The following is a 24,541-nucleotide window of genomic DNA, read 5'->3' as shown; positions in this document are numbered from 1 at the left end:
CACCTGGGCGGGGCGCGCACCCGGAAGGGCCGCGGACGGAGCAGCGCAACAGGCGGTGGCCGGCGAGGGGCTGTGGCGCGCACCCTCCCGGGATGGACAAACTCAAGAAAGTGCTGAGCGGCCAGGACACCGAGGACCGGGGCGGCCTGGCCGAGGTGAGGGGCCCCCGCGCGACCGTGGCGCGGGCTCGCAGGGGCCTGGGGGGCGCGGGATGGGGGCGGTGGGAAGGATCAGGACTTCCAGGATTTCCTGGGAAGCAGCTCTGCTCTTGCCCCCCTTGACCCCACCACCATTTCCCATTCCCGACTGGGCCCCGCGCGGAGCCCCGCTCCCCGCTTTGCCGGCGCTCCCCTGGGACGGCCAGGGCTCAGGGCTCCGGCTGTCGGAGTCTGTTTACTTGAGTCCTATGCCCCATCCCCCCGCGCGGGGAGGGCCACGCTTGAGCGAAACCTAGAACCCGGCGCGGAGAGGACGCATCCGGGGGAGGGACGACCTCGCAGGCCGGGACCGGGGGCCCTTCGTGCTCTGCGCGGCTGTCCGGAGCCGCGCCCGGGGCCGGGGTGGGGGGGGCTCCTGGCCTTCTTCCCGCCTGGTGAGGTTGTGGGTGTGACACGCACACCCGGTCCCAGCTCCTCTCCGTGTTGAGTAAGGTGTCTCCGCTGCGAAACCCTGGACTCCGGAGGGCGGGGCTGCGTCCTGTTCCTCGGTGTGCACGAGGACTCCGCCGACCCCCGGAGCTGTTCGTCTGCTGTTTGATTAGACAGGTTTTTGGTCCGGTGGAAATCTGGGCCCTGATGCCCTAGGTTCTAGAGCCCCACAGAATGTCTGTTTCCTCTCTTAGCAGCTTTTTGCTTTGGTTTTTGTTTTCCTTTCTGAATAACAAATGAACATCTCTTTACTTTCGGCGTGTATCTCGTGCGCCTCAGTTTCCCCACCTTTCAACCAAAACCCTATTTTTGCTCTCAGTTTGGTCAGTGTCTCCCGTGGTTTTCTCCCATGCCCCTGTCACCCACTGTGGGGTTGCTGACGTCACTGAGTTTCGCGAGATGTGGGTACCTCCACCCATCTGAAATCTCAGCCTGCCAACTTCACCTGGAAGTAATCAAGTGTGGTAGGAATTGAGATTTATTTTTATTTTATTTTATTTTAATTTTTATATCCTATTGTCATTTCAAAACAGGTCTGTGGGTTCTTCCCATTTCTCACCTTCCTTAATTGGTCAGGGCCCAACAGTGATTTCCCGAGTTCTGGGTTCTGGATTTCTGACTTCTTTACTGAACTCTCACTGAAACCTCCGAAGGGCATGGGCACAGTCCTGCCCATCCAGAGCTCTATGCCCTGCCCACTGTCACCAGGCTTTTAGGAGCGTCAGGCTTCCCGAGAGGGACATTTTCTGTCCCTGAAGACGCTTGTGGGGGAGTGTCGACAGCGGGTTGAGGCTGATGTTACGCGTTCAGAATGCAATCCTGAAGCGGCAGGCAGACCCTGGAGGGGATGGTGTAGTTCAGCTGGAAAACTGAACGCTGAGTTTGTTTTTACCGAAGGGGTGCTGCTGTGTTGGACGCAGAGAAGGGCTTCAGAGCATCGAAAGTTCAGGCATGTGTTGAATCTGGTTCAGAAAGAGTAGGTGCTTCTCTCTCGTTCTGAAACACCACTATCAGGTTCCTCTTTTCCCAGCGCGCAGTCCTGTTCACATGGTCCTTGATTGGCACCTCCTGGGTCTGAGCTCCTGGGACGCATTTCTGAACAGGCAGAATTCCTCTTCAGGGTTATTTTTGGCTTTGTTCTTACGGTTAGGTCAGGGCCTCCTGTAAAATGCGGGTCCTGACTTGGTAGGCTGATGCTTCCCGTGGTTTTATGGCTGGCGGAACTGCAGGATTCGGGGGTGGAGTTTCTGTCTTACGTGGCACTTTGGACAGGTGGCTTTACAGTCTCTGCGAATTCAATATCGTGTAAGCTGTCAGAAGTCACCAGAAGAGAGTACTTTTAAAACTTTCCTCCTTTTCGTGCAAACAGTAGAAGGATGAGTGGTTCTGTTTCTCCTGCGTGGGGAGCCAGCCAGGTGATTATAAAAATTCTGTGGCCATGTGTGATCACAGGTAGCCTCACAACCAGTTTTCTGGTCCTTCGTCTTCACAACTACCCCTTCAGTCTGCGGGATCCATGGACCTCTTCCCGAAAGTACGGGTTTTGTGTGTTTACAAAGGCCTGCTGGGCCGAGGAAGGGGTGGATGGTCCCTGGTTGCACAGCGCGGGAAGGAGGCAGTCTTGCTTTCTCAGCTTCTCCTCGTTACCTGCCATTCCCCGGACAGTTCTTAGCTTTCTTTTTTTTTTTTTTTTTGTTGGCGAGAGCCCCTCTCCTGTCCACACCCCACAGTCAAAGGGACCTTTGTGCCCCACTGCCAAACAGACAGCAGGTGAGCACGTCACCTCCAGGTTCTGTCCAGGTACTGTTCTAGCAACTCTGGTTTCCAATCTGTGTGGGAAGTGTCTGGTTTTCCCTGAGTCCAGTGAGAAGAAGGGGAGTAGCAGCTGCCCCTGCCTGTGACCGAGAACTCGCAACCATGTACCTAGAGTAGGACAACAATGGTGACAAGTCGGCTCCCCCGCTTGTGCTGAACAGGGTGACACTGGGGTGGAATTCAGCCCGAGAGGCTTGCAGAGGAGTCACGTCGCTTCCCTTCCAAGGGCAGAAAGCAGACCGCTTCCGTGGCTGGTGACTTTGATCTTTGCAGGGCTGGAATCTCACCCCTGCTGTTGGGACTGTTCAGTGCCCTCGAGGCCTCGTCAGTTTGAGTTTGATACTTCGCCTTATGGTTTATCCTCTTTGAGAAGAAGAAAAAAGGTTGAATCTTTAAAAATGTGCCTGTTGGTGCCCAGTGGTGCTCAGGTAGCAGATCCAGTCCAACCCCGTACCACGTTTCTCCCTACACGCAGCCTGGTGTGTTCTTGCACCTTGGCAAGGTAAGTTCTCTGGTTCTCGCATGAGTGGGAGGAGTTGTGGCTTTCGGTCTGACTCTGTTCTTGGTGTGAGGAGTGAGGCCGGCCGCTCAGGTCCGGCAGAGGGGGCCTGGCCTGGGTGGGTGGGCGCCCCGGGGCGGCCGATGACAGAGCCTCGCCTGCTCCCTTTGGAGGTGAGGTTTCCTGCCATGGCGCCAGGGGACCCACACACTGGTCCTCACGCCCTGCCCCCACTGCATGTCACCAGCCCCAAGTGTGCCTTTCCGTGCAGGGTCCTGTGTTGCCACATGATCTTGTGGGTGCCGTGTGTGTGTGTGTGTGTGTGTGTGTCGGGGGGGGTATTGCAGTCTCATGAACCCACTTTCCATACGTGTGAATATGGGGGGGAGAACCCCGTTTGATAAGCTGCCCTAAATGCCTTTCCCCTGGGTGGAGGTGAAGCCATTCTGTAGCAATGCCTGCCACACCTGGGGGAGCCGCTGGTCCTTCCCTCCAAGCTTCTGGTTTGACAGGGTGTTTGGAGACAGGTCCTCCTTGGGAAACAGGTCCTGAGCTGGGAGCCCTCGAGGCTGAGGGAGTTTCCCGTCTAGTGACCCTAGCAGCTTCTGCCACCACTTGCTGTCCCCCATCAGCCGCTGGGAACGTGCTGGACGGTGTTCACTGCATTGCCAGGTGGCCACGTGTGCGCCCCTGTGTGAAGGGACCCGGGCCGGTCGGCTGCCTGGCTCTGCAGGGGAGGCTCTTGGTCCCAGTGGCAGCTGCCTGTGCCCAGCTGCAGCAGCCGTGGGTCCTTGCCTCAGGGGGACAGACTGAGCGTGTCTCTGGTGCAGACACTTGGTTGTTGTCTTTGACATGGGGAGAAACCTTGGGGGCTGCTCACAGGCTCCCCTGTTTTAGCAGAGTTTTTCTGGAAACTTGGCTGCCTCTGAACTTTGCTCTTGGGAGGGAACAGTCCTGGGGGCAGAGCATGGGGATGAGTTGGGCGGTAACTCATTAACTGGGACCTGCCTCACGCTCACGTCACTTGGCTGCCACCGGCCCCAAAGAACAGCACTTACGACAGTGAACAGCTCCATGTGTGTCCTGAGGAGGGCCCGAGCCCATGCCCTCCCCCACCCCAGGTCTCAGACAGCAGCAGCTGCTGGAGCTTGGCCAGTGGGCGTAGGGGACGGTGCCCAGGGGACACGTCCCCATCTGCTGGGCCTCTGCCAGGCGGAGCTCACACCTTGACCATCGTGGGCCTGCTTCTGCCCGGGCTGCTGTGAGGCTTGGCTGCTTGCGGGTCTGTGTCCCGCCTTCCAGTCTGTGACGTGGGTGGGCTTGAGGCAGGGTGTCCACTGCTGGAGGTGTTAGCGGCACAGGACAGGGGACCCATGGGTACAAAAGCACTGGGCGCCGGGACTCAGGAGGGCTCTCGAAGCTGCGAGTGTGCGGGATTCTGTGCTCCCACCTTCCTCAGAACAACGTTGGGCACTGCTTCTGACCTTCTGACCGCAGCCCTGTGTGTCCCTTGTCCCGGGGAGGTCTGCAACCTGTGTTCCAAAATTCCAGGTGACTGACACGTCTTCATTAAGCTGGGACACCAGAATCAAAGGCTTCGCAGCGTGTTTTGTCACGGGAATTCTCTGCTCCCTGCTGGTAAGGCTTCCCTCCCCTTCTCTGCCTCCTTCCCTCCGCCTCTGCTCTTCGTGGGCGAGAGGGGAAGGAGGAGGCCGGTGGAGCGGGAGATGAGGAGAGTGGGGAGTGGAACGGGTGTCTGTGTGCATCCCTGGTGGTGTGGTAGGGGGAAGACACCCTCTGCTCTCTCTCGCAGGGTACTTTTCTGCTCTGGGTGCCGAGGAAGGGGCTGTACCTGTTTGCAGTGTTTTACACCTTTGGTAACATCGCATCGATTGGGAGGTAACAGTTTTTAATCTACCCTTGGCCAGTTATTGGAGGGGGACGTGGAAGTGGACTGTGGTTAGGGGGCGGGAAGGAGAGGGCCTCGGTAGCTTTAAGGCTTTGGGGAGGAAAGAGTAGTCAGAAGGTGTCCTGTCCCCGTACTGCCACCACACAATGTATTTATACCTGAAATGCCCTCAGGAGGGGGCAGGAGAGGTCTCACTGCTGCGGTTTCCATCCACATGAGGGAACCGTGGCCCAGAGCAGTCGAATGCGTCGTTAAGGTTCACCACACAGCCCTCTGCCCTGTTCTGCTCATGCTGCTGCCAGAGGCTGGGCCCAGGGCTTCAGGAGCCTCACTGCGCTGGTGGCTGCAGGAGAAACCTGTTATTACTCAGTGCGAGACCATCGCAGACCTGCTCCCCAGGGCAGGGCGCCAGCCCGCCCACCCACTCCCTGTGCTGCTGTTGCTCACTCTGATGCTTTAGCCACGCCTGTGTGCCGATGCCGCTGGTCCCAAGGCCTGGTGTTGCCTTCTTGCTGACTCCTTCCTCTTTGTCCTCGTGGTTGTTGGCCCTCCCATGAGGAGCCTTGATCATACCCTGCTGAGCTCTGAGCATTCAAAGACCAGTATGGTCCAGTTCCTGCTGCAGTGGAGCTCACGGGTCGGCCATGCAGACAGACACAACCTGATAGCAGAGTAGGATGTGGAGGGGGAGATGCTCAGGGAGGGGCAGCTGGCCTGGTCTGACCCGACCTGGGACCAGGGAGGGCTTCCTGGAGCAGGTGGCGTGGGAGCTGCTCTCAGCTCCACCGATGGTGCGTTCATCCGAACTGCTGCAGGGGTCCACTGCCCCGTCCTTTGCCTCCTTCACTGCCCCCTTCTGGCCGTTCATTACTGTCCTTGCTGAGCTGCTTAGGGGCTCCTGATTCCTCTCTGCAGGTGGAGTCCCAACTCAGGCCCTTGAGATCTGCCTTTGCCCCTCCCACTTGCCCCTGGTATAGCCCAGAGTGCTGAATCTTCTGCCTGTCCCAGACACTTTTGTGCCTCTGCCTAGGCCTCATTCTTGCACGGAACGCCGCCCCAACGCTGTCTGCTGGTTGGCTTGTATTAAACCCTGGTTATAAGAGGTGATTGCTCAGCTGATGCTGCAAGAGCCCATCTGTGATGAGTCACGAATGACACGAGGCTGGCCCTGGCCCTGGCCCTGGTGTGGTGGGCCTGAGGCTCTGCTCTGTCTCTCCTGCCACCTCTCAGGTCCCATTCACACAGAAGGCACACCAGGGAGGTCTTTCAGAGCTTTGGAACCTAGCAGTTGCGGGTTTGCACGTTAAGCTCCCAGCTGTGTGGTCCTGCATGCATCAGTTAACTGTCTCGGCGTCATTTCTCATCTCCAAAATAAGTGTCACAACACCCGACTCACAGAGTAGTGGAGGGACGGAATGAGGTCACGTATGCGGCCTTGAGCAGACTTCCAGCAATTCAGAGCAGATGTATCGTCACTGGAAGCATCCTGTGGAGGTTGTGAAGGAACATGAGATGCTCTGCTTTTTAACATAAACAACCTAAGCCTGTAGGGTGTGGTTTTCTTTTTTAAGTTGCCTGAGTCTGGTTGGTTGGTTGGTTGGTTGGTTTCCACGGGCAGATGGACAGGAGGAAGGAGGCACCCTCGGAGAAGGTGACGAATGTGGCCCTAGAGTCAGACCCAATGCACGTGCAGCCTAGCTCTGCTGCTTGCTAGTCGGGCGGCCTGGACGGTAACCCACCCTCCGGGCTGCCGCCTCTCTGTAAAATGCGGATGGTAAGTGTTCCTGTGACCGACCCCGCACGTGTTGATGGGGAAAGCGAGAACCGTGCACTGAGACCCTTCAGTGTAGCGCCCGGCAGAGTGAGAGCTTCTTGGCTGTGAGCCGGTCATGCAGGGGGCGGCGGGGGGCAGCTTGCGCCCAGGGTGGCCCATTCTGGCCTCATGGCTTGTGCGTGTCTCCCCGCAGCACAGTCTTCCTCATGGGGCCGATGAAACAGCTGAAGAGGATGTTCGAGCCCACGCGTCTGGTCGCGACCATCATGGTGCTGGTGAGTCTGCCTACTGGCTGCGCTTCCGGGGCGCGAGTTCTTTGGCTGCCCTGGGGCATTTTTTCTTCTCAAACCTTTCTCCTTTCATCTCGACTTAGTTACCAAGCCCTGGGAGCAGGCTTCTAATAAGGACCCCCCACTTTGGGTTTCCACTGCGGTTAAGGTGCTGCCAGTTCTATCAAGCACCTCCAGAGGGTGCTGCATCTCTAATCAGCCTACGTGATAGGGCAGTAAGTAAGCTGGACTCCCTCTTGGTGATGGGTGAAGCCACGTGTGGACGCAACTTAGAGGCAATAACACGGAAACACCGGGCTCATTCTCTAGAGGGGGACCCCTGCCCCTCACCGTCCTGTGACTTTGGGGTCATACTTGTTTTCGCCGGTCTTCCTCGTGGCCCATTGCCCCGGTTCCCTACTCTGAAGATCGTGCCTTCAGTCTCTTCCTACCCCCCCGTCCTGTTAACCCAGAGTGCCTGTCCTTTCTTTGGGCTGTTTGTGTCCATGTGACCATCAGAACCATTCCTGACCACGTTCTCCAGCCTTTTATTTGATTACCGGTGTTGCAACATTGGGAACGCGGGCAACACACTTTTATTTTTACTTTCGTTTGCGTGCCTCTCATTTGTTCAAACGGGTAGCTTTTCCAAGGCCCTGGCCACGTCTGCTGTTCACTTTGTCCTTCAGAGCCTCGTGCACAGAGCTGGGCTCCAAGGAAATACTTAGGACATGTTTTTTGTGAAGTTATCATCCCGGAGGGGTGGAGACCACAGGCATGATGGATGCTCGAGAGCCTGCTGTCCTTGATCCGTCGCGCGTGGGGGTGGCCTGGACAGCGTCTCGTAGAAAGGGCTCTCTAAGAAAGGACCTAGGGAAAGTGTTAGGTGACAGGGAAACCGATCTCTCGCTCGCTGGGTGTGAGAGTGGCCTCTCATGTGAACCTTTGTCCTTGTGCGGCCCCTTCTCCCCTGAAGCCCAGTGTTGGGCAGGAGTTGGGGTGCAGAGGTGCGTGTGAAACCTGCCTTATAATGTGTTTGGGCAGAAGGACCGCTGCACGTGGGTGGGCCGGGAAGGTGACCTTGTTGCTGGGTAGAGATTTTGGGAAAATTCGGAAGTAGAAGAGGATCCTTCTCTTTTAACCCTACTTGAATTCTCATTGGCCAGTTTAATTTCACTGCGATTTTAACTCTTCTGCCAAACACGGGCGCTCAGGTGGGTGGTGAAAGGCTCGGACGGGGGGGAAGCATTTGCCGCGGTGGCTGCCCCAGAGTCCAATTACCGCAGCTTGGTAAGTGTTGGTGTAAGATTGCCAAGGACGATAAGGGTTACAGTTTTTCCCCATGTTGTCATTGTCACCGCATTAACTTACTGATGTCTCCTTTTTCTCTCCAGTTGTGTTTTGCGCTCACCCTGTGTTCCGCCTTTTGGGTAAGTTGGGCTTTGTATCTGCCTTCGCCTCGGTGGTTCACGCCGTCGCCGCTGGCGTTCACGGCACCGTGTCGTTTCTCTTCCAGTGGCATAACAAGGGGCTTGCCCTCATCTTCTGCATTCTGCAGTCTTTGGCCCTGACGTGGTAAGTGTCCCCTTCTGCATCAATCTCTGACCGCTGCATTGATGGTGATAAAATCCAGGGGCTTCGGGGAGCAGGTCAGGAAGCACAGACGTCGTTCAGTTGAAGAATCTCAGTGCGGGTGAAGTCAGGCTGCAGAGCAAAGCCTGTCGACTCAGTTGACTCGGCCCACTGCCAGTAGGTGGCGCGAGGGGCTGAGGGCGGCTGTGGCCCACTGCTGCATTCTTGCTGGGCTCACAGTTGGTTCTGACATGTTACTAATGTTACTGAACCGCTCACATCCAGTAAGAGCAAGGGTAACGAAGTCTGCGGGGGTAGGTAACAGGAGGCTGTGAGTCAGAAAGCCATCAAAGAAAGGAAAGTGGAAAGGAAAAGACTGAGCATTGCATTTGGGATGGAGGAATCCTTATCAGGAGGACAAAGAGGGCATTGTCGCAGGGGTGAGGAGCAGTGACGGACTGGAAACCACGTGGCCGAAGGATCGGCCTCTGCGCTGGAGGCCTGTTGGCAGGACCAGGGCCTATTGCTGCTCGAGGGCCACATGCGGTGAAAGGGCTTCGTGGTTGGACACTGCAGGTGGGGCTGTGGGGTCTCAGCCCTTCCGAACTGGTCCAACATCAGCGGGAGGGTGGGCATGGCACCTATGGGGTCTGTTCCTTCTGAGTTCTGTCTGTAATATTGGGCTGGCTAAAAAGTCCGTTAGGTTTTTTCCAAAAAAGGAAAACCACATTAAAAAAAAAAGATTTTATTTATTTATTTTAGAGAGAGGGGAAGGGAAGGAGAAAGAGAGGGAGAGAAATATCAGTGTGAGGTTCCCTCTCATGCCACCCCCTACTGGGGGCCTGGCCTGCAACCCAGACATGTGTCCTGACTGGGAATTGAACCAGGGACCCTTTGGTTTGCAGGTCAGCGCTCAATCCATGAGCCACACCAGCCAGGACAAAAGCACACACATGCATTTTTTTCATTTTCTCCAATAATTTTATTGATTTGGCTCTCTCCCGCTACTGGCTTCTAGTGGGGAGAGGCCGGGGGGGCTGCTAAACATCTTCCAGTGCGTGAGGCAGCCCCACAGCAGGGAGTTATTTGGCCAAAATGTCAACAGTACTGAGAAACTTCACAAACCACTTGTGACACATTCAATCAGTCACAGCACCTTCTCCACACACTGCACAGATCTTCTGGTTTTTGTGTTCCCGTTGTGTTTTTACCTTTCTTGAAATAATAAAGTATAATACACCAGAAATGTTGTGTATTTTCTTCCATCTTCAATATTAACATGGCTGCACAAAAATTCACCAATTTTGATAAGTTTTTTTAAAAAAAATGCATGCTGATAGGGCAGCTGTCACGATACAGTGTAACAAAATCGTTTTGAATGAAGTTAAAGACAAGTAAGTGCTACACTGTGCGTTTGGACTTTCTGGCCAGCCCAGTACTTTCAAAGTTTACCCGGGGATGGTATTTGCCAGACGGTTTCAGGAAAGACGTGGCTGATCTGCTTTGGGAAGAGAATGTCTGATGCCGAGGACCGTGGGACTTTCTAAGCGTCCCAGGATCAGTTACACCCCTGGGCTAGAAGTTGGTCTGGAGACTGAGCTCAGCACCGCCCCCCGTTGGCACTTTGGACTGTTGAGTAGCTGTGCTTTCACACTGTCGGCCTTTGGGAATGGGCTGTGCTCACACATGGGTGAGCCTGGCGAGTGTCAGTAGGGGGAGAGGGCCAGCCCGATTTTAATGTGATGCACAAGTTGGTGGCAGGGGCTGCCGGGGCCTTGGATGTGTGCATTTTCGTTTTCTGGGGGCAGGAATTTGTGCCCACATACTCATGCCTGTCTGTGCTTGTATGGTTGCCCGCTTGTCCGTGGGGGTATGTTTCAAGACCCCGTGGATGCCTGAAACCATCCCGCCCAACGCCCCAGGCCGGTCCTGAGGGTGGTGGGCAGCCTCCTGCCTGCACGGCTCCTGCTGGGCCGCTGAGAGCTCTTTGGACTGGGGCTCCTGAAGAGAAAGCTTGCTTGTACTTTTCGTCCACAGAGTAGGGAGTGGGGCTTCACGGTTTTTGGTTTTCTGTTTTTTTAAAAATTAACTGGAGCGGAGCAGAGCAGGCAGTTTGTCCCGATGGGGAGAAGCTGTGTCCTGTTGAGGGTTTGTAAACGTCAGAGGACAGCCGGCCTGGGGTTGTTTGCTGTCCTTTCAGGACACGGATTCTGTGCTGATCTGCCCGTTCCAGGCGATCCTCCTTTGCCACAGGTGACCCCCTCCCCCTCCCCAGGGCCGGTGGTGCCCTAGGTGTGGGTGTGCACCCCCCACCCCGAGGGGTGAGGGCCCCGGAAGTCACTGCAGAGGCTCTGGCAGCTCAGACACCTGTTCCACTGTGCTCATCCACGCCCTCCGAGTAATTTGATCTCCCGTGTGTGTTTCTCATTGTAGGTACAGCCTTTCCTTCATACCATTTGCAAGGTAAGACCGACTGCATGCAGGGCTGCGGTGTCTGTCGCTTGGGGATGGTGCCGTGTCTGCAAGGGCCTGTGAGTTTGGAGTGCTTGCAGAGACAGCCTGTTGTTTTACCTTTGCTACGGTCCTTCGAGACAGGCAGGCAGATGTCAGGCACCTCTTTAGTAAGCTATGGTCATCTCCTCCCACCCCCGCTCCCCGCCCCATCACACACCAGTGATGGGTGCTGACCCAGGCCCACGCACGGCAGCCTTCGGCTGGCACCTGCAGTGTGTGGTTGCATGTTCCCGCTCTTTCAGCCTGTAGCCCAGAGGAGGTCTTCTCAAAGGCGGCATCCCTTCAACATCACTGAGCACGAGGTGGAGGGATCCCAGCCCGAGCTTGTTTTCCAGCAGCATCTTGTGGATGGGAACAGTTTATAAAGGGGAAGCAATGAGCAGGGTGACCTTGGGCAGCGCACCTGACCCCTCTGACACAGAGGCCTCGCTGACAGCTACTGAGGGCCGGCCCCTCCAGCCCTAAGGTTCTGATACTGCAGGTCCCCTTAAGTGAGCACGTTCGGTGATGTTCACCTCTGATTCTGTTCTGATGTCACCATTTAATTTCCGTTCTTGTTAACGCAATGGAAGCTTTTCCTAAATGTTGTTGAGAAAATGAAACCAGTGCGTGAGCCGAGAAGGAGGAGGAGCAGGCCTATATCCTGGCCATCCCATGTCTGTTGCTGACGGGGGTGGGAAGACGCTGGGGGTGATTGGCTGGATGAGAACTTAAAAAAGCCCGTCATGTTCGCAGCTGCTGGGTGGCTTGCGAATGGGCGCTAGCTCTCACATCCCCTGATGGGTGCTGTGTACTGTGGGCGTTTGGGAGGGATCTCATTTGGCCATAAAACCTTTTCTTGCGCAGAACACCTCCTGGGAGGGACCACAGGGTGGAGCGTACCTTAAGAAACATTCTAGAATTATCTTGATGTTAAAGCACAGTGCCTGCTCACGTGGGTGCATTCGCTCGCGGCCCCCTCCCTCAGGTGGCTCCCTGTGCCCTCTGCTCAGTGCCGCAGGGAGCAGAGAGCGGAGCAGGGCTGGGGCCCCAGTGCACACGCCGCTTGGGGAGAACAGTGGTTCGTGGCGCGCCCAGCCTCCCTGTGCACGCTCTCCACCGACTCCCAGGAGCAGGCGCCTGGGTCGTGCCACACGGCCTGTCGGGCTCTGAGCTGTTGCGAGGTCCCCTGTGCGTGGGAGCTCCTGGAAGATGTCCCTCGGCGTGCCTCTGCTGTTTGCTGCTTGCTGACGGAAAATCCCCAGGCGACCGTTGCACTTAACGCTTTGAGTGCGTTCTGTGGCTCCGGGCACTAGGAAGCGCACTGTCCCGGCCCAGTCCTTGGTCTCTGGCGGGCTCTACTTTCTTGACTTCTCCTTTGCACATCGAGACCGCGGTCCCTAGAGACCACCCACTTTGTGCTGCGCCCTCGTCCCCACCCCTGGCCTGTTGGGTGGGCGGAGACATGCCCTTGTACAGAAGAGACATTGGCCACTCAGACAAGACCAGTGTCCTGCCCGGGGCCTGGCCCCACAGTCGGGTGCTGTCTTCTCTGCAGCGTGCCCCTCTGGGTTCCGGGAAATCTGCAGGAGGGTCTTGACCACCCCAGGAGCCTGGGGTGACAGTCTCCCGTTTACCCTCGTGTTTTTCCTCCTAGGGACGCTGTGAAGAAGTGTTTCGCTGCGTGTCTCACATAGCACGTGGCCGGCGTTGTGAAGCTTTGGGAGGCGCTGTGGACGGAAGCTGGCGGACACTTTTGTAAATACCTTCTAACCCTCTTGCTCACAGACACGTGCCTTTCCTCTGGCCGCAGCGGGTCCGGGTGACCCAAACATTTGCTTTCGGAGGCAGCAGCGTGTCCCCAATCCCAGATGTCTTATAGCACAATAGGAGGGGCGGGTTCTGTATCCTCCGGAGAGGCGCTGGCCTCGTCACCCCTTTCCTCGCTGGGTGTGGTTCCCCGAATTCTCACAAATAAAAACCGCGTCAAGCAGCAGACAAGCCTTGGGAGCCAGGGATCGTCAGGTGGCAACAGGCAGCCCCGTCGGGGACAGCAGGGGTACAACAGTAAGGGACAGTGTTTGGGGGCCCACAGGGACTTTGTAGACTTGTCCCTCAGCTTGGAGACCATCGCCCGTGCCCCATGCAGTGTGGACACGCTGTTGCCTGGGTCTGGGACTAGGGACGCGGCCCTCCTGACCGCTGCGCCTGCCCGAAGAGCCGGCGATCGGGGACACCAAAGGGACGCTTGGTGGTTTCTGAATCTGCACCTCGGCGCTTACAGGCCCACCCTGGCTGTGGAATGGGTGTGTGGCGGCGGCGCCCGCTCTTCCTCTTGGGTTTTTATGTCTTATTTTCCTCGTGATTTCTGGGAACTAGCTTGTGAGAGAGCAAAGCAGCAGAGAAGATGGTGCTTTTCCTTTTGGACAAGAGCTGACAGGAGGTGACCGTTTTTGCTTTTCTTTGCTGTATTTTGTTTTCTTCATTGTTTATAAATGTTTGGCTGGTTTTCATTCTGCTAGAGCGGGGCCGGTGGTGGGGAGGGAAGGAAGAGCCTCACGGTGGGGCCAGCAGGATGCAGGCGTCCCGCCCTGTGACCTTTAAGTAGGTCCCACATTGGCACTCGAGCCGTGTGGGAAACCCTGGGAGAGATGACACCATGGGCCACGTAACCACAGACAGAGGGCTTTCGTGTCTCCGAGCTTGTCCTCAGGGGCCTTGTGACGAAGCAGGGTTGTCCCTCTGTGCACTGAGGGAAATCGAGGTTTGGGAAAGTTGCCAGATGTACCTGACGCCATGGTGGGTGGCAGAGCTGGACCCAGAGCCTGGTGCCCCGGCTTCAGTCTGTCTCGTGACACCATGTGGCTCTGGGGCCCCTGCGGGAGCTGGGTCCCTGTTGTCACCAGCCAGGCCTGTGACTCCTGGCCCAGGTTGCTCGAGGTCCATGCAGAGTCTCCTGCCCTGTCTCCCCGAGAGGAGCATCCTGGCCTGTGGCATCCCCGTTGTTCTCTGTGTGTCCTTGGAGCCCTTGCCGCCTGACCTTCAAGTGTCCTGTGGTGACTGCCAGAGCTCTGGGCTGGCAGCACCCCCTGAATCACCCTGCAAGTGAGGTCTCTCTGTGGTGCCTTTCTGTCCTTCAGCAGCTCTGGCTGCCCCCAGGCTCTGCTCCGGGTGCCTCCACACTACAGGCAGTGGTGGTCTCCTTGCCCGTGGCCATGTCGGACTGCCCCCCTGTGTGCGGAGACCTCAGACCCGCTAGCCTTCCCCTCTGACGGGAGGAATGAGCAAGCCTGACGGGGCCCGTGGGAGGGGCCAGCCTGCCAGGTTCTTTCTAGGCTGCTGAGGGCATCCTGTCTTTGGCTGAGGGTCCCGCGCCTGCCTTCTGTCTGCCAGGAAGGGAAGTGAGATGCTACCTCCCTGTGGCTCTGTGGGTTCTTTCCCACACCGGGGGTCTCTGGAAGGCAGTGGTACTGCTCCCCAGTGGGCCCTTAGCTGCCTTCAGGGTGTCACCAGTGTGTACTGTGCAGTGGTGGAGAGCGTGGGCTCAGATATCACCTGTGGGTGTGAGTGTGGCTCTGTCACGTGCTAGTGTCGTGTTGGACGAGCCACTCAACCTCTGGTCCTCAGACTGCTCCCCTGGTTGAAGACACGGGGACGAGTCGCCCCAGCCGGCTGTGGCAGGACACGGGCGAGTGCGTCTCAGTGAGCGGTAGGTGGTGGTAGTCAGTCCTGACAGAGCTGGTGACCGTGGAAGGTGACGGGGTGCATTTTATCTCTGAACGTCGATTCATCCAGCACAAACCCGCTGCTGCTCCATGCGCGGCGCTGCAGGTCCCGCCGTGCGTGGTCTCACAGTGTTGGCAGTAACTCTGGGCCCGGGGTCTGGGCTCACCATCTGCCCCTGGTGCCCCCGGCCACCGCTGCTTACACCTGCTGTGGCTCCCCGTCCCCCTCTCCTGGGCGGGCCTCCTCGTCTCTGGGCAGGCAAAACTGTCCCCAGCTGAGTGTGTTCACGGGGAGCTTCCGTTGGTCACTCTGGAGGGGTGACCTTGTGAACTGCTTAACCTGCGTGCCACCTCCCTCCACCCCAGATGGCGTGTGCAGGGAGCGGGAACCAAGGGCACGGGATGCGCCCGAGTGAAAGGGGTTGTGGGTACTTCCATCGGAAACCAGTGAAGAAGTGGGCTGTACCTTAAAAAGAGGGTGTGGGGCTGCTGGCTTGGCTGCTTCCAGTGTTGGTGGCTCCTGTTGCTGTGTGAGTGACCAGACTTGGTGGAATGAGCTAGTCTCAGCCCTGCGGCTGGCGATCCCTGTGGGGGCGGGGCCGGGCCTGCCTCTGTCCGTCATAACCGCTGCCCGGGCTCGGCTGCAGGGCACAGGCATCTGAACACTCACAGCCTGTTGTCAGCCTCCGTTTTCAGCAAATTAACCACCACAGGAAGTCAGTGTTCAGGCTTTTAAAGCCACTTTGCGAGGTTTGGGGTATAGTTTATTTTTAAATCTAAGATTTTTTTATGTTTAGGATGTGCAGTAGTTTCTTGGCAGGTAGCATTTTTTACAAAGCTCACGCACCTTCAGCTGAAGTTAAATGCAGATTCTGTCTGCGCACCTCAGTGTATTTGCTTGACTTAGCCACTCTGAACAAGGAAAGGAAGCACTAAACTTCTGGTCGTGAAGCGGGGGGCGGGGACATTCAGAAGCCTGTGGGGAACTTTTATGCCTTCAGAACATTGTGCCTGTTCTGCTCTGATGAGCTTTTAAAACACTTTGTTATAACATGAGTCAATTTTTGTAATTGTGTAGACGGTCAATAATTCTGAATGCTGCTGATTGCATAACTGAATTTTTTCTATCTGAAAATATATTCGTGCATGCTCCTTTTCCTACCTTGAGACTCTTTCATACAACGAAGATTGTGCTTTTTACCAGCTCGTTTCAAAGAGAAAGGATATTGCTGATAAGCCATTTTCCCCCCAAGCATCACAAAACACTCGTTTTTTTGCTTTGCTTTTCCCCTGTAATAAACGATGGCATTACGATCTTTAATAAAGCCAGTGTCGTCTCCTGCTCGTGTTTTTCTTTCTGCGGCCGCCGCGCCAAGTGCAGTGCGTGGCCACCAGGATAGCCTGCGTCTTCGGTGTGAATCCTCGGTGGGCAGCACTCCCTGTGGGCGCTCACGGGGCTTTCTGAGCTGAGTCCTCTCTTTCCTATGACTTAGGGCGGGGGTGTCAGACTCATTTTCCCCGGGGGCCACATCAGCCTCACGGTGGCCTTCAAAGGACTGAAATAATTTTAGGGCTGTATAAATGGGACTACTCCTTTACTGTTGAGGAGTCGACATTACGTTCGACCCTTTGAAGGCCACTGTGAGGCTGATGTGGCCCCCGGTGAGAAGGAGTTTGACTTAGGGGTTAACATTAGTGTGAGGACAATTTTGAAGGGTTTTTTTTGAAAGGTAAGAAATTTCAAGTGTTTATTTTGGGATATTCCTGCACATCTGGATTGTTTGGTCACATTGCATAAACTAGGATTGGCAAATTAGCATAAAGTTGATCATTTTTAAAAAATACTTTTCATGTCTGTAGAATTTGTAGTTGTGCTCCTTCCTTTATTGCAGACACTGGCCTTTGGGGTCTCGTCTCTTTATTTTGATTAGTCTAGCTTGAGGTTCATGAATTTTGTTGAATGTTGCCGAGAATACTCAGTCAAAGAGATTTGAGCAGATATTTAACAAAGGGAGATATGTGAGTGGCCAATGAGCACATCTAATACTGTGATTGTACGAAGAGTAAAAACCAGGTAAAGCTCCATTCTAGACGGAAAGGTATATTCTTAGGTGGCAAAATTACAATGACCAGCAAGTTATTTGCCTAAAAGTTAGGATAGTGCTGACTTGGGGCAGGGGGCAGGAGAGGCCAGTGGTTGGTAAGGGACAGGGTGTGCCCAAGGGCTCTGGGTGCCGGTCACGTCCCTTTTCTTGATCAAGTGACATTTACAAGGGGTCTACTCCGATAAGTCATCGCAGGGTGTGTTTTGTGTTATGTGTACTTTGGTGATGTGTTATTTTGTAATAAAAGTCCCCGCTGTGGTCTCATTTATTTTAACTATTGGTTGTCTGTTTTTTATTTAATTTTTTATTTTATTGCCTTTATTATTTATTTTCTTACACTTTGGGATTAACTTACTCTGGTTTTCTAAGGTGGGAGCTTCATTGTTTGTATCTTCACGTTTTCTAACACAATACTATAAGCTTCCCTCTGAGCACGGCTTTAGCTGCACCTCACAGATTCTGATATGTTGCGTCTTCATTTGAATTCAGTTTCAAACACTCTTATTTCCGTGTGATTTCTTCTTCGGCCCATAGGTTACTTGGAAGTGTGTTTAAGTTTCAGGCACTTGGGGGTTTTCTAGATGTTTATCATTGATTGACATTTTAATTCTGCTGCAGGTAGAGGACATACTCTGATGATGTTAGCCCTTTAAAAGGTACTGGGCCTTGTTCAATGGCCAGCCTGCCCCGCCCCTCGCTTAGCACACCACCTAAAGGAGAAGGAAGGGGCTTTGCAGAAACAGTTGCCGAATGAACGAGAGTAGGAACTGGAGGTCCCCGACAGGCAGGCCGACTTTGGCTTGCAGGTGTGTTCCGTGGGTCCCCACACCATTTCACTATTTCATCTCTCCAGCCCCCAAGTGCCCCGACTTCAGTCCTGGGTCAGCGTGTTCTTGTCCCCAGGTTTAGCTTCGTGAGGGCGGGGTGGGTGTATGGTGCGTAGCTGTGTAGAGGTCAAGAGTCGTTTACCTTTGTCACCCCGGTGGACAGTCTTAGTCCCGTTCCTGCTCATCGCTGCCAGAGACTTAACTGGAGATTTGGAATGACACTCTCATAGACACCCGGAAACTCGAGGCAGAGCTCACTTGGGCGCCATTTCTAGTGAAAAATTGCAGCTGCTCGGGGTCAGACGAGCGGTTGCCAGCGGCTGTGTACCAGCTAACTCTTTGGACGAGGGGCGGAATGGGCTCTCGGCCCGGGAGACGGTGGCAAGGCTCTTGCGACATTGTGTGGGACTGACCCCCTAGACTAATGAAAGCGTAATCCTCCCTAAATTGCCCCGAAGCTAGTAATCCCCTGGCTGCAGGTCGGTGATTAGACAGGAAGGCAGAGCAGCTGTCTTTTTGTTCAGTTTAATTACGGCCAGGTACCTGGGTGAGTGTTAATTTCCTGGCGGCACTGGAGGTGAGGGGACAGGTGTCAGGTAGCCACAGGGACTCAATGTGCAGACGTGGATTCGGCCTGGAGTGTGCCGGAGGGCGGCACTGGGTGGGGAGCTCAGGTTGCGTGGCTTTCAATTTCTGCTCTTTGCGTCCGAGACACACCTTAATGAACACCCGCCCCCGCCCTCCCACCTACCCCCAGGGTGAAAGCAGCAGGGCAGCTGCTGGACCTGTAAGATAAAACTTCACCAGGTCGTCAGGCAGAAGAACATTGAGTCCCCTCACCTCTTCAGCAGCGGTTAAGGCCAGAGGTCACAGAGCTGGGCATCAAGTTTCCCAGTTCCGAATATTCACAGAGGTGAGCAGGAGTTTGCAGCCTGTGAGCTGGAAATTCATGCCTCTGCTTGTGGTGAGCGTGGAGGCCCTTCCTCTGGATACTTCCCTGTCTCCTCTGTCCTGGAGGAGTGGCCCCACGACCTGCCCAGTCTCCCAGCGGATCCTGGAGCATCATCGACGTGCCTTCTCCCCTAACAGCCACATCCAGGGGTGACCTGTCCCCATGGATCCTACCTTCGGAAGAGCTCTCGTGGTGGCTGCGCCCTCTGCCTGCCTGCCTCACCGGCCTCACTGGCCTGCCCTGCTCCTAAAACGCCTGTCACGTCAGGCTACTACTCGCTTCAGTGACGCGGTCGCTCTGACCACCCACAGCAGCCAGGGCCAAACGCCAGTCATCTTTGAACTAGCTGTGTGTTCACACTTCACTACTGCTTTATTCGTATTCAAATGTAAATCTCTCTCTAGTTGCACTTTTTCCTTGTCCCAAGATGCTCTGTCCCAGGAGACACAGGTTTCACACGCGAGCTCCGTTTCTTGGGTGTCAGTGTCACCGTCACAGGGTCGGTCCCTGTGCTGCCCAGCAGTGTTTGCTTGTGGGAAATAAACCGAACGTCCAAACCCCGTTCAATTTCCTCTCGTCCCACGTCCCATGTGGGCTGAGCTCCTCTGTGTTATTCAACACTCATGTTTTTATGCCTTTTCTCGGAATATTCTCTCTTTCTGGAATGTAGTTCGTCCTCTGCCCAAGGCGCACGTCTACCTCTTCAAAACCCAGGCGTCCCCTGCTCCGCAGCGGTGTCCCTGGCTCTCCCTGGCTCTGACTTCACTCCCAAACTTCCACTGCAGCTAACCAGTCCGTCTCCCTCCTGAAGGTCATGTGCAGCCAGGAGCGGAGCTCCATAATGTGGGTGGGGCGGGTGCGTGAGCTGGTGCCAGGGAAGCACACCCATCCTCCGGTCACGAGTCCCGTTCACCAAGTCAGGGGACATTGGGAGCATTCAGAGATTTCAGCTCTTCCTGGCACGTGAAACAAGAGGAACAGTGAAGTTCATTGTCCAGGACACAGTTTTCTGTGGCTCAGTGGCTCGATGCCCATGGACTGGTTACTTCACCAACTTTCTGAGCTTTAACTTTCTCACCTAGAAAATGGATATAATCATAGGATTAATGGATTAATCATCCATTAATCAATGAGTATAACCTACCCCTTAGCATTGTTACAAGGATTAAGTGAGAAAATGCATTAAAGTGCTTAGCATATTTTGTGCTTGTCAATTAGCGCTACTCGCAAAAACGCAGTGTGAGAAAACAATCACGGCTATTCCCACGTGTTTATTGTACAGAATTGTTAAAGCGATAAAAATCAGAGAAACAGTAAATAGACGAGTAAAAGGGTAGAAGATTGGGTAAATGAAACATGACCCATTCATGAGATGGAATAATTCACAAACATTAACAACGTAGAACATTACATGATAACATGGGAAAATTATCTTCAAAGATTGTTAAATGAATTAGATTACAAATTAATAAATCTCATTAGTGTTTCATTTACTCATGTGGTTAAACACGTACAGGAAAAAACCTGTACTCACCTGTCCCTCTCCCCGGAGGCAGCCACTGCTCTTTGTGGTTTAAATTACTTTATCGTTCAATTCCAGTTACCTGCATTTTCTGTTCTCTGTACAGTTAACCTGCTGTTTCTCCCCGGTCTCCTAGACCTTGTACAGATGCTGCTCCGTGTTCATTTTTCAACGTTCGACATTATTTACTGTCTTCCTGCCATAGGAGATGAGAATGTAGCCCCCCTTGCCCCTGCAATGCAAGCTTCCCCGTCTCTCATCATCCTGATATCACAGGTTTTTTCAAAAATCTGTATTTATACTTTTCCTGTTGTATTTCTAGCTGAAGTCTAGTATACTGTGATATATTGATTATACAGGGCCCGGCACCAATAACACCCCTCCTTTATTACAAAAGTGTTTATTATAAAATCATTAGCGTGTAATTCTGTGACATGACAGTGTCACACTTAGGCACACCCATGTGGCATTTTAGGTGAAAAGTTCAAACTAAAACTATGAGTTATCACACCCACATTATCGCCCTCCCACCCACACTGCAGCAGGCCTGCCTTCTGCCGGACCCTGTATTTTCTTTCTGGGACAACTTGTTTTATCCTTTGTAGTTTATAGTTGCCTCTGGTTTTTCATTGGTTTTCTTGCTTGTTGGGTTTTAATGTCCCAAGACTCTGTCCCCTGGTGGACGTGCCCCATGTTCCCCTTCCTGAGGGTGGCTGGACCTCTGAGTATAAAGGGATATCAGTCCCGTGGTTTTGTCGCTATGTGGCACAAAGGACTGGTTTTCAGATGGAATTAGGGTTCCTAATCAGTTGACTGAGTTAATGAAAGGGAGGTCCCTTAGGTGGTGTCACCCAATCAGGTGAGCCCTTAAATCTGGAAAGAAGTGGCAGCAGCTGCCCCCCTGTGGGTCTGGAGGGGAAAGCAAATGGCCAAGTTCTGCCCTGACGGAGCGGAGGCCTCTAGGAGCGGGGGTCTTGGTCCTACACCCAGGGGACCCAGTGCTGCCAACAGCCTGGGTGGGGCTGGAGAGGATTAAGTGTAAGTGAACTGTTGCGGTTCTCTTTTGCTATCGTCCGCCACCTGCATAGTCTCTGTTTCCTCAGAATTTCTTTTTTAATTTATTGTCTTGCTTTGGTTTTTTGACTTCTGTGTCGGGTGGTCCCTGACCGTATGGCTATATTTAAGGTTGAGACACATCTGTGATGACGGAATACCTGTGAGTAAGGACAGCATGACAAAGGTTGGCTTTCCCGTTCGATCGGGGCTGGCGGTGACTGGGGACGGGTCATTTCACGGAGGAATCTAGTCATCTGAGGACTGTGTCTTAAGTCTCTGTCTTTGGTGTGGTCCTCACGCCTGCCACCATCAGTGACTCCTGACTCTGAGGACAAAGCCTTCCTAATCCCCTCTCTTCTGAAAGTTGGTCTCTCATTTTCTGATGTGGCAGGGGAGGGGCCACTGCTTGGCTGATGGCTGGGGGCCTCAAAAGGGACTGTTTCTTATGTAAACTTTGAAGATACCACCCCATCCGGTGCAGAACTAACCACAGCGCCGCTTTCAGAGGTGAGCGATGGTCCGGTGCCTCGGATGTTCCCGAGTCCTGTGCACAGAGTGGCCTGTCCCTCGCTGGCTTCTCCCGAGCCTTGGATTTCAGCGTTCTCCCATCTGTGCCGCCATCAGGGACCACTCAGCCATGTGCGTGGTCAGTTTCCAAAGGTTTTCCCGACATCTCCTCTTGGCCTTTGCCTCGTCCATACTCTCCAACTTTGTGGGTGCACATCTGATACGGCCTTGGTGCCGTGCTGGAGGGGTGTGGTGGGGAGCAGCCAGAAAAGCATGTGCTCCATCGGCCAGGCCCACTCGGAACCATTTCCAAGCCCCATCTTTTTAAAGGAAAAAAATGCGCCAAGCTTGTGAGCAGAGGTCAGCTCTGGGTGTTGAGATTATGAGTATTTTCTTTTCTTGGTTTTCCCAAAATTGTCTAGAATAAGCTATTTAGTAACTAGAAAACAATTATGCAAGTAAAATAATACTATTACATAGATGTATCCATCAAAGCATTTTATATTACTTTTGAATCCAACACTTAGGTTGAACCTATGAAATTATGTTTTTGTTTGTTTTTTCAGGGAAAACAAAGGTTGAATATCAGAAATTCCATATGGTTCAATCTAACATATCTACTACATGGCCCTGGCTGGGTAGCTCAGTTGGTCAGAGCGTCGTCCTGATTTGCCAAGGTTGTAGGTTCAGTCCCCGGTCAGGGCACACACAAGAATCAACCAATGAATCCATCAGTATGTAGAACGACAAATCGATGTTTCTCTCTCTCTAAAAATTAATAAATTAAAAAATAAACTAATATAACACAGACCTCAGAGGTGACACAGCCTGGCAAGGGGAGGCATTGTCTAGACAGAACAGACTCAAGGTCATGGGGGCGTGGGCCACCTCTGCTGCGAGGGGTTCCCCACAGCCACCGCGGTGCTGTTGTCCAAGAGCCGTTCTCCCGGCCTGCTGGTTGAAGAGACTCAGGTGCTAACTGAATTTTCAGGAGCACACTGTTTCAGATACGACTAAGAAAAAAAGGTATTTCCTTCTTTTCTCCAAAACACTTGACACGTCTCTATGTTGGAATTCTCTGGGCATATGCCTTTTTCGCTCTCCTAGATTGTTAAACTCTTTAAAGGTAGGGATCCTCATCCTACTGGTGTTTATGGACTGTTTGGGAAAAGCTTGTTCACTGTATCACAGCATTTTCATTATAAAGATTCATAGGAGAAGTTTCCCTCAGGCAAATGGCTTGTTTTTATTTTAGGAACACAGAGTAATGTATGCCAGATTGTATTTCCCTTTTTGCCTTGGCTGCTAGGAAGCTCAGAGCCACATTTGTGTCCTGGTTCCCAGCCTTTTTGAAATCTCCACTTAGACGTGTCCTGGTCTTTGTGTTAATTTCTTACTGCTTCTGTAACAAACACCGCATGGCCTTCCCCATCCCAGTAGATGGCCCTACCACCCGCTAACCCCCTTTACCCCCACACCGAGTCCCTCACGTCATTCTGTCACAGCTACTTCTGAGATGGATCTAGAGTCCAGTCACTTGTCTTTGTGCCATGGCCACCACGCTAGGCTGAGACACCACCATTTTTTTGTTGGAACTGTGACACCAGCCTCCTAGTCTCTTTCTTTACTTAAGTCTTGCCTTTTATTAGCCTGTTATCCCCAAACCAGCCAGCTTTTTAACGACACAGAGCAAGTCATGCCGTTTTCCTGTACAGTCCTCTCCAAAGGTCTCCTGTCCCACGATGAATAAAACCCAGGTCCTTATGGCAGCTGATTAGGCCCCCATTGAAGCAGCCTTACCCTGCTGTCCCCTCACGCCATGTCCTCACTGCCCCGGCCTCACTTCTCGCGTGTGGTCCCCTTCCCCCATCCTTTCCCTGACCTAGTGCACGGCTCCTTCATGGTCTCAGCTGAGCTGTCTCCTCCCCAGAGAAGACTTTCCCTACAGCCCCCTCTCATTCGGTCCTCCCCACCTGCCTGGCACCCATGTCCCTCTCCCTCCGCACCCTCTTCCACAGCCTCAGAGACCCAGCGTGCTCGGCTTGCTTGTCTGTATGGTTCACCTCTCTCTCACTGCCGTTGCATCCATCACAGGGTGTGACACGTCACCAGGCCTCGGCACCTAGCACCACTGAATGTATTTGCATATGGTCCTCACCCTGACTTGGTCTTCCCTTTTTCTTTTATTTTCCTTCGGTTTTGACCTTCCAAGCCTGTTGTAGCAAGAAGAACCCACACCCCCCAGGACCCACTCAGGGTGGAGGAGGAAGTACGGGCTCCTCCTGTCTGTGGTTTGTGTTGGGTGTCCAGGGCAAGAGAGGAGCGCTGCTGCTAGCATCTTCCCAGGGGGTGTGGGGTCCCTCCTCCCCGAGTGCCACGGACTGTCTAAGGAAAATGCTGGAGCGCCTCTCTGGACCCAGGACCAAAGTTGCTCTGCACAGTAACGTCAGAAGCTTATTTTCACTCGCTGGAGGCAGAGCTTTGCTCCCTCAGGGAGATGAAGGTGATGCTGAGGGAGGGTTTTCTCCCCCGGGCTAGGTCTCAGAGAAGGAAGACTAGGGCTCTGGAGCCCAGGGAGGAAGGATGAGGTTCAGAGGACATCTGTCTGTGGGAGGGGAGCAGGGCGTGGGTGTGTGTAGGGTCCCTCAGGAGAGAGGTGACCCGTCGGGGACACCTGGGGGGAAGAGGTCCTCTGCTCTTTTGTCCTGACCTCTGACCTCTGACCTTCAGCCTTGGCATGCAGCCCGCCTTCGCCCCCTGGTGCGGTGGTCACACTCCCTGGCGTGGTGCCTCCGCATGTACTCTCGTCTCCCGGGCCTGCGTCGGCTTGGCCTCAAGTTCGTCCATTCCTATAGGTGCCACATGCCAT

The 24,541-nt window shown here is 54.1% G+C and overlaps 1 protein-coding gene across 1 annotated transcript; it reads left to right on the top strand.

Annotated features, from left to right (window-relative positions):
* SFT2D2 (SFT2 domain containing 2) lies at window positions 1-12,979 on the top strand. The gene is made up of 8 exons (XM_053914794.1): window positions 1-155; window positions 4,513-4,599; window positions 4,775-4,860; window positions 6,838-6,919; window positions 8,308-8,343; window positions 8,430-8,488; window positions 10,919-10,948; window positions 12,636-12,979. Exons 1-8 carry the CDS (start codon window positions 93-95, stop codon window positions 12,673-12,675), a joined length of 483 nt encoding a protein of 160 aa, XP_053770769.1. The 5' UTR covers window positions 1-92; the 3' UTR covers window positions 12,676-12,979.
* Window positions 12,980-24,541: the final 11,562 nt, after the last annotated feature.

This window comes from Desmodus rotundus, chromosome 12 (assembly GCF_022682495.2).
Source record: "Desmodus rotundus isolate HL8 chromosome 12, HLdesRot8A.1, whole genome shotgun sequence".
Lineage (NCBI taxonomy): Eukaryota > Metazoa > Chordata > Mammalia > Chiroptera > Phyllostomidae > Desmodus > Desmodus rotundus.
The sequence above is the reverse complement of the archived record's forward strand: the minus strand, read 5'-3'. Positions and strand labels throughout refer to the sequence as shown.